This window comes from Coffea arabica, chromosome 8e, assembly GCF_036785885.1.
Source record: "Coffea arabica cultivar ET-39 chromosome 8e, Coffea Arabica ET-39 HiFi, whole genome shotgun sequence".
NCBI lineage: Eukaryota > Viridiplantae > Streptophyta > Magnoliopsida > Gentianales > Rubiaceae > Coffea > Coffea arabica.
Genome location: NC_092324.1, coordinates 12,379,957 through 12,388,982, shown reverse-complemented (window position 1 = coordinate 12,388,982; position 9,026 = coordinate 12,379,957). Strand labels below are relative to the sequence as shown.

The 9,026-nt window shown below is 37.4% G+C and overlaps 1 protein-coding gene across 1 annotated transcript; it reads right to left on the bottom strand.

Moving 5' to 3' along the window:
• Positions 1 to 5,813: 5,813 nt before the first annotated feature.
• Positions 5,814 to 8,687, bottom strand: LOC113704522 (disease resistance protein RPM1-like). Its single transcript, XM_027226421.1, has one exon. The coding sequence runs from the start codon at positions 8,685 to 8,687 to the stop codon at positions 5,814 to 5,816; it is 2,874 nt and encodes a 957-aa protein (XP_027082222.1).
• Between the last annotated feature and the right edge of the window lie 339 nt (positions 8,688 to 9,026).

Genomic DNA, 9,026 nt, shown 5'->3' with positions numbered 1-9,026 from the left:
CACTCTTAACTTATTCCTGTCATGAAATATTAAATTTTCTGGTATAATAAAATCAATTTCAGTAACAGGAGTTGAAGAATAGGAGTCAGGAAAATATTGATTAAGGAGTGGAGAAGATGTCACCGCATTTGGAGATTGTTCACTGGAATCGTTCACTTGAATGAGTTGATCCCGGGGTCTCATTTCTTGCACTTCAGCTTCCTTTTCAACTGCATCTTTAAATCCGTTTTCTTGAAACTCTTGCAGTTCCATGTCATTTGGCCGGACAATTGCACTCTCATCTTCCTCAAGATTGATATTGGTTTGTGAGGGCAATTCTTCAAGGTGAGCCTCTAATCGCTCTATCCTGGCTGTCAATTGACGCAGTTGATCCGCCAGGTCGCGACAGCTCGCTTGTGTCTTCTGATGAAATCGATTTAGGCTCGCTTGTGTCTCCTGATGAAATCGATTTGAATTAGCAATTAGTAAACCTATCATTTCTTCAAGAGACATACCTGACACGGAGGACGATTGCTGAGACTCTTGCTGTTGAAAATCCATTGGCCCGGTCGCATAATCAAAATTGGAATTATCCCACCATCCTTGATCATACCCGTTTGAATAAGGGTCATACCACGTTTGATATTGGGGTGGAAAATCTCCAAAAGTATCAATTGGAGCGCTTAGATTATCTTGAAATGTGGGGCATGTGTTAGTTGAATAACCTGAATCAAAATAAGTTCCACAATTTGCAACAGCCCATTGATCATTAGGAAAAACATGAGTCTCATAACCCCATTCAGGAACAAAGTCCAGTCTATCATCAAAATATGGAATGTTAGCAGGCATAAACTATATAAAAAAAAAGGGAAAAAAAATAAATTAAAAATGAAAACAAGGTGAACTCGAAAAGAAACAAATTAATCTGACACCAGTCCCCGGCAACGGCGCCAAAAATTGACAGGCGTCAAACCTGTGCAATAATAAATACCTGCTTAAATAAAATACAAATTCTGTATATAGCGGTAAGCAGGGTCGAATCCACAGGGACTGGGGATAATTTAATTTCTTCTCAAGTTCCAGATATGGGGGGTTTTTGAAAATGAGAGTAGCTAAATTGCTTGGAATAAATTAAAATAAAATAAAACAACTACAACTCAAATAACTAATTATCACAATAAAAATAATAATGGTCGAACTCTAGCCAAGGGACAACTTCGGAGATGGTTCACTTAATTTGATCACAGATGCAAGGATCATTCCAGTTACTATCTGATAAATTAGTTATAGTTGTCATACACGCGATAAACAACCAACTCTTCCTTAATTCGTCGATAGCCAAGGTACGACCGTTGACTATTTCTCTAATCAGGAAATAACCCTAGGTACGACCATAGAGGTTCAATTCCCTAATTGCATGAATAATTAGAAGAGCCTAATTCTAACCAATCAACACGCTACGAGGGTCTCTTTAAGTTAGCCTGTCTATCTCCCTGACACAAACCCAATCATGCCAGTTGCCACCAGTTTAGAATAATTAAACAATTACGGATTTAACTATCCTAATTGGCTTCAGGTTATTGAATTAATCTAGAATCCGGGCCCTGGATAATCGAATAATAAAACAACCATATGAACATAAAGCAGAAGATAGACAAATACCAGTGAATAATGGAAATAAATAAAAACTAATTCGATCTCACAAATTTAGTAGAACCAAGTCCTCCGTTGTTCTTTGACTAGATAAAAGGGTTTAGCTCATTGTTGATGAGAAAAACCCATACAAAACTGACGCAAAAGCTGCAGCCATGGTCTCCGATTTAGTGGACCCAATTCGTTTGAATCATCAAAGAAAAGCTGAACTACAAAAGTGATTGTTTCATTCTAATGGTCCCTGCCATCCGCAGGGAGCCACTACTCAAAAACAGCCATGGAAAAGTCAAGGTGAAAAGCTATACTACAGGACGAAAAGCTAAGGAAGCCAGCCGTCCTCTTTCTCTGCTATTTGTTTGGTTTTTATCCTCTGCCCTCCTCAGATGTGCGGCGGCCCACAGGAGAAAGGAAGACTTCAGCCCAAATTACAAAGGGCTCACGTCTTTATTGTGTTCCAAAAATGCCCCTAGGACAAACTCTATCATCTGAATTCCTTTCTTGCCAAATTAGCACCTGTTATTATATTTTCGTTCTACTCCCTGAAATAAATGCAAAATATCAAAAGTGAGTAGAATCTAGCAATTAATCCACATTAGGTCAGGTAATAGGGAAAATTAATAATAAAATAAATGATAAAATTGCAACCTATCACATTGTCATTACGTATTAATTCTGATCAAAGTGTTAGGTTGTAATTTTAGATTCTTAATCAAAATTGTATGCAAGAAATAATACACCTCCAACCGGCCTCCTGTTGCTCATTTGCTAAATCAAATAAAGAAAAGATAAAGTTATATAAACAAGATCACGCAGTACAAGATATATTAGTTATAATCATGAGTGAGGGCAGTCCAGATTTATTGTTGATTTTATATATACTGTACTGTACAAAAAAGTTGGATGCAATTAACTCATGACAAAAGAGAAGTTAAAAAAAGATATGAGTGAGTGAAATAGAGCAAGATTATAACAATCACATATGAATATTCAACAAAGGGATTGGAGCAAAACTATCAGCAAAAGAACAAAGGTAGCTATCTGGATCCATGCTTTTCATTCTAGTACAACACAAAAATAGTTGAAAGCAGCAATATTCTGATTGAATGCATTAAGTTGATGCAGTTAGTATATATACATGCAGTTATTAAGCAACCATCTTGATAAAGACAAAATGCAGTAAACAACACAAACAAAATGCTAAATTTTAAAGATGGACAACAGTCAGGTGGTCACCTAAAAAGTACACTCAAAAATTAAAGATATCATCTCACAAAATATACATATACAGTGATCTATATATACAAATCATGATAAGTAAAAATATACATGAATTCTAAAGATAGGATTGATTTAAGTAAGACATAAAGGATCAGTAGGGCTAGGATTGTTATTAGATACTCACCCTACTGACATATAAACAGGCATTTCCAATTTAATATATGCATATTCTTGATTCAAAAACACCAAAGAGTAGACAATGAAGCCAGTTATTATGCAGGAATTTTGGGGAATTAGCAATAGAGTATTCACAAGCTCGTCCTTCGGTGATATCTGCATGTGTAAAGAACTGTCCAAGAGTAAGTAACAGTTCAAACCGTCCTGGAGTACTAATTTAGCAACTTCAAGAGCCCACTTAAAGGAACTATTCCAGTCGTCATTATTAAAATGTGTATCAAATTTGGGAATTCGACAGCAGCTCAATCATGTGCGCTTATGGTTAAACCAATATCTAAAGTTATAGTCATTTTATCAGAGCTTTTCTTTCACCAATACCTCCAAAAGAGGCCCATTGCAGAAGTTGTAAAAGTAGCCTTAGTCGATATACCAAAAATGAAAGCGTGCCAGATGAGCTGAAAGTTTGAGAGGTTGAGGCCATAATTGTTAATTCATAGCTTGTCATCTGCTTGCTTGATTGCTATAGACACTGTGCTTTAGATTCTAATTTTGTTGGTTGTAACTTTAACAACAATCCTGAACTCGGGAATCTAAACCTCTACTTTTCTTATTAGTGCCGATTGAAGATTTTTCTTTCCTTCAAGCTTCTAAATGCCATTGTTTTTAAACTCAACTTTCCTCATGTTTCTTTTTTGATCGAATAGCCAGAAAAAACACATTGAAAAGTCTTCTTTGAGGAAATTTGACTATAATTCCACCATGCCTCATATGGACATCTAAACCACTAATGGTTCTTTTTTTTTTTTTTTTTTTTCTGAAACGATAGGAAAACAACTAATGGTTCAGCTGCTCACATTTTCATTTCTTATCTGAAATAAAGTAGGATCAGGGTATCATATGGCAATAAAGATTTTCATCAAATTCACATGTATTAAAGTTTTAACTTTAGTTTGAGAAATTTGATTTCTTGCTCTGCAATACCAGGCATCTTGAAGTCATTTCAACCTACATGTCTCTGATAGAGTTCTTCATATGGTTTATATATTTGAATTTAAACAGATCACATACTTGAATTAAATCATTAGTTAATTTTGATCATATGTTAATCAAATAAAAAAGCAGCTATTCTTGCACTCTATCAAAACTAACGTAGACGGCAAAGGTATAGCAGCTAGTTCTTTAAACTATTTCACCATAGTATTGTGTTTATGTGTAGTCTTGTGAACAAGCTTGACCAAAAAATGAACTAAATTGTCTCCCTTGCAAATTCCATGTTGAAATGAAATCTTTTCCAATTTAATGTAGAGGCATGTTTTATACACCAAGAATCAAGGAAATTCAAACGATCTCCAATTCTATGAATTCGTGAAAATGGCATTTAACCAAACACTATTGGAGCAACAAATGATAAATTCAGTTTCATGAACTAGTGCACATTACTAACATCCACTTGATGGATTCATTAATTTTATGTATAAAGTTCTGTACCAAAAATTGTGAACAAGACATCCCAGTATATCAGACGAAAAGATTTCAACTTTCGTTGCAAAAATCTCTCTCTGTCTCTCTTTCTGTTTTTTCTTAGCAAATCCATTGCATCACAAGACAAAAGACGAGTAGGTAATGGATAAACAGAGAATTTCCATCTCCCAATCATCTTTTATGGAGATAGAAACAAATTGTATAACTCAAAAAAAAAAAGTACATGCGTGGCAAAGGAGGACGATGAGGGGGTGATAGGGTGGCTTCATGTGAGGAGAGGAGAGGGAAGGTTGAAGTGTATGTTGGTGAGTGTCCGTCTGGACTTTGGAGACAGCAGACGAGGGAAAAAGACACAAAACGCCAGCTCCACCTATAGACGAGGTACTATAGGCGAAAGGAGGTAATATGGTGATACCATGTAGAAGTGAACCACATTGTATAACTTCTGACACAACTGGGGGTGCAAACGAGCCGAACTCGAGTTGAGTTTTGGCTAATCAAGCTAAGCTCGAGTTAATTTTGTGAAGCTCGAGTTCGACGAGTTCAAAATATCAAGCTCGAGCTCGAGCTTAAAAAATAAAAAAATAATTATTATTATTTTATTTTTAAAAAATAAAAAAATTATTTATTTTTAAAAATGAATAAAATAATAATTTTTTTAACAAATAATAAAATATTAGGGATATATATGTAATTTTACTATTAAAATAAAAATATATATATATATATAATTGAGCTCGCGAGCCAACGAGTTTAATGTTTTTGAACTCGACTCGAGCTCGTATTCGAGTTGCTCGCGATCGGCTCGTGAGCGGTTCGATTCGCGAAACACCCCTAGACACAACCACTAGGCCAATGGCTCAGTGGCCACCAGGGAGTCCCTCCTTGAGTTGTAGATGAGGGTTCAAAATTCTAAGGGTTGTGCCATAGCACTCCCTTGATCTAGTTGGGTCTGTATACGCACTAGTTCCTACGACAGCCTCTTCAGGCTCCCCCTCCCCCATAGATTAGGATAGTGTAGATTATACAAATGTATCATTGCTGACAAAAAAAAAATATATAACTTCTGACACACAGCAAACAGTATTCTTCAATACAAAATCCAATGACACGGACTCAAGATGTCCAAAGGGATCAAAGTTACTGTTCATAATCCCAACTCCCCCATTTATTCTTCTAAGGTACAATAAGATACAAAGAAAGTAATAAGATTAAATGAAAAAACAAAAGAAGAGAAATCACTGTCAACAGGGAGTGCAGCAAACAAGGGAAGAGAACTTGCATGGCTACTATTAAGGAAATATTTACATATTTTTCCCCCACAGTCGGTGCTCATTCCATCCCTCATTTGACAAAAATCCGATGACAATTTCAGGGATGTGTGCAATTCTTGTATAATCTTCACTTTCTTCATTTTGATCCACTAGATTCCTCGTCAGTTGAGAACTCAACAGATACAAACGCAGCTTCTGAAGGTGACTCAAGTGTTCAATTCCCCAAGGTAACTCCTGCATTAATGGAAGTTCTACCAGAGTGATTTCTTGAAGACTGGGCAATGCACCCTCCTCCATTTTCATCCATCTTAACTTATCTATTTTCTTTAGATACAAAGTCTTCAGCCTTAGAAATCCTCCAGCCTTGAAACACAATCCTTCCCCTTGGTAAGATCCACAAAATTGAACAGAACCCAAATTTGGCAAATGGTGGAGGGATTCAAGTGGATCCTCCTCATCACTTAAGCTGCTCCAATTCAAATCTACTCTTACCAAGCTTTGAAGATGAGCTATCCACCATGGCATCTTTTCTAAGCGGCCAGACAATACCAGCATACGAAGAGATACAAGAAACGAAAAAGACACTGAAGAAGAATTAGAATGTTGTTGATGATGATGATTTAGATTCATCACTTCATAATCATCATCATCTTTTCTAATTGAAGAAACGGTTAACTCTCGAAGACTAGTGAGGTTGGCAAGGGAGGAACAGAGCTCCTTTCCATCTTCTCTTCTCAGATTTGAAATCCCTAATTCTCTTAATTCAGTCAATTTTCCTATCTCTTTAACTATTATGGATTCACTTGCATCTATGCCAAACAATGATTGTAGAGCAAAAAGCCCTCCCAATTTCGAAGGAGCCATAAATCCACGAAATCCGTAATTATGATCCAAAGGATCAACTAGTTTAAATACTCTAAGATGCTGAAGCTTTTGTAACTTTAAGATTTCCATGGGTAGCTCCCTAACTTGAGTATCACTCAAATTCAAATACTCCAAATTTCGAAGTTTTCCTATGGATTTTGGGATTGCTTTAATTCCTGTACCGTATAGGTTCAGATACCTGAGACGATACAAGTGGAAAATCTCAATTGGAATTTCCTCCAATGTCTTTTCACCTCTTAAATCCAAAACCTTTAACAATCTACCACTCCTTAAAACTTTAGGTAACAAATTTTTGGATACTAGTGGATTCATGGATTCAATTGCAATGAAGGATCGAAGGTGGTCAAAGCAATAATACTGGCTTTCTTGGTGCTGCTGGGTGTTGTTACTATTATGGACTACCAAACGCCGTACCTTACTAGATGGCCACCTTGTGTATTGTCCAGTAGTAATTGCCACCGTGTTTTGTTCCCTTGACTTGGAAAGAATAACTTCTCGCACTAGATCATGGATTCGACAACTGTAAGGGATTCCTTCATAGAAACTTTCACTCACTTGAATTAGGCTCCTATTCACAAGTTCTTTGAGGCAATTGTAGCCTACATCTTCCAGAGTCATTTCTTCTCTCTTTTCTACAAATCTTTCAGCAGTCCATAATTGAACAAGTCTATGACAACCTATTTCAAATTCCTCCGGGTATATGCTTAAATATAACAAACAAGTCTTGAGATGACAAGGTAGATCATTATAACTGAGAGAGAGTATCTTTCTAACCTTGTCCAGCATACCAGAGCCTTCTAATTCTCCCCCAAGACTGCATCGAACCATCTTCCATTCCTCTGCTATATTCAAGTCTTTCAAAGCCAATAGCCCGCTAATTGCAAGAATCGCAAGGGGCAATCCCTCACATTTCCCCAGTATACCTTTTGCAACATCTGTTAGATGGGCAGGACAACCATTTCCTTTGAAGATCTTGTTGCAAAATAGGGTCCATGAATCCTCGAAAGACAGGGGCACCATTTTGAAGACATAATCCTGAGATTGGGTGCAAGATGCAAAGGCTACATCGGCTTGTCGTGTTGTTAGCATGACACGATTGCCATAGCCATTCTTGGGTAGTGCAATTCTGATTGCATTCCAAAATTCCGTATCCCATACATCATCAAACACAATTGCATACCTTCCAGCTTGTTGAAGAAAATCTTTAACACATTGTTTCAGCTGAATTGCAGTCATTGCCTCAATCGATTCTGGAACTGGTTTCTTCAATTCATTGTGTAACTGCCGAGTCAAGTCTTTTAGGAGTTCCTGGAAGTTGCATGTTTGAGAGACAGTTACGAAGGCACGAACTGGGAAATGCCTTCTAACATCTAAATCTTCATGGACTTTTTTAACTAATGTAGTTTTACCGAGTCCTCCCATACCAACCACAGAAACGACTTTGAGTTGGGATTCATCTCCCTCGAGCAGTTGAGAAACTAGCTGTTGTTTGGGCTTGTCAATGCCAACCAATTCAGCTTCTTCCACAAGAATTGCATCATCCCGGCTATGGCGCCATGTTGTGTTGTTAACAGCAGCAGGAGACCCAGATACCTGGGTAGTAACACCAAATTCTAATTGGTATCTCTGATGCCCTTCAGAAATATTCTTTACTCTGGCCTTGATGCTTTGTATTTGCTCAGCAACCTTATGGCGAGCTCGCAAAGTCTTTATGGAGTTGAAAATTCTCTGAACAGAGCCATGGAAGCCTGTTGCTGGATGGCGAGCAAAGCGAGCTACGAATTCATCAAGAACATCTTCAATGTCATAAGCGGCTTCTCGTACTTGCTTGATCCATTCTTGGAGCCTGGGATCAGCATCTTCTTCCTTTGTTTCTGCCACTCTCAGGAATGCTCTCATCTGCCCCAACTCATCCCTGATGAGCTCAACCTCTTGGCGAAGCCCGCCCAAAAGTTGTCCCTCTTCAAGCAGAAGAATTGAGAGCTGATTTAACACAGAAGACAGAATTGTTAGTGCCATTTTCAGCCTTTTTCTTTAGCTTAAAGAATGTTAAGAAAGAAGACTTCCCTTCTACAGGAAGGGAAGAAAGAAGAGTTGGTTCTAGTTTCAAAAGCTTATGAATTTTGATATATGGTTCAGTACCATTTATCAACAATCACAAACCGCGTTTCAGATCAGTGAATAGAAAAGGATGTGGGACTGAACTTACAAGTCTTTGATCCTCCAAAGACTTTCCAGACATATTCACATGTGAATCTGTCCTTTGCATGTTTACTTAAAGATTTCCAGACATGTTCACATGTGAATCCGTCCTTTGCATGTTTACTTAAAGACTTTCCAGATCCTTTGCATGTTTAC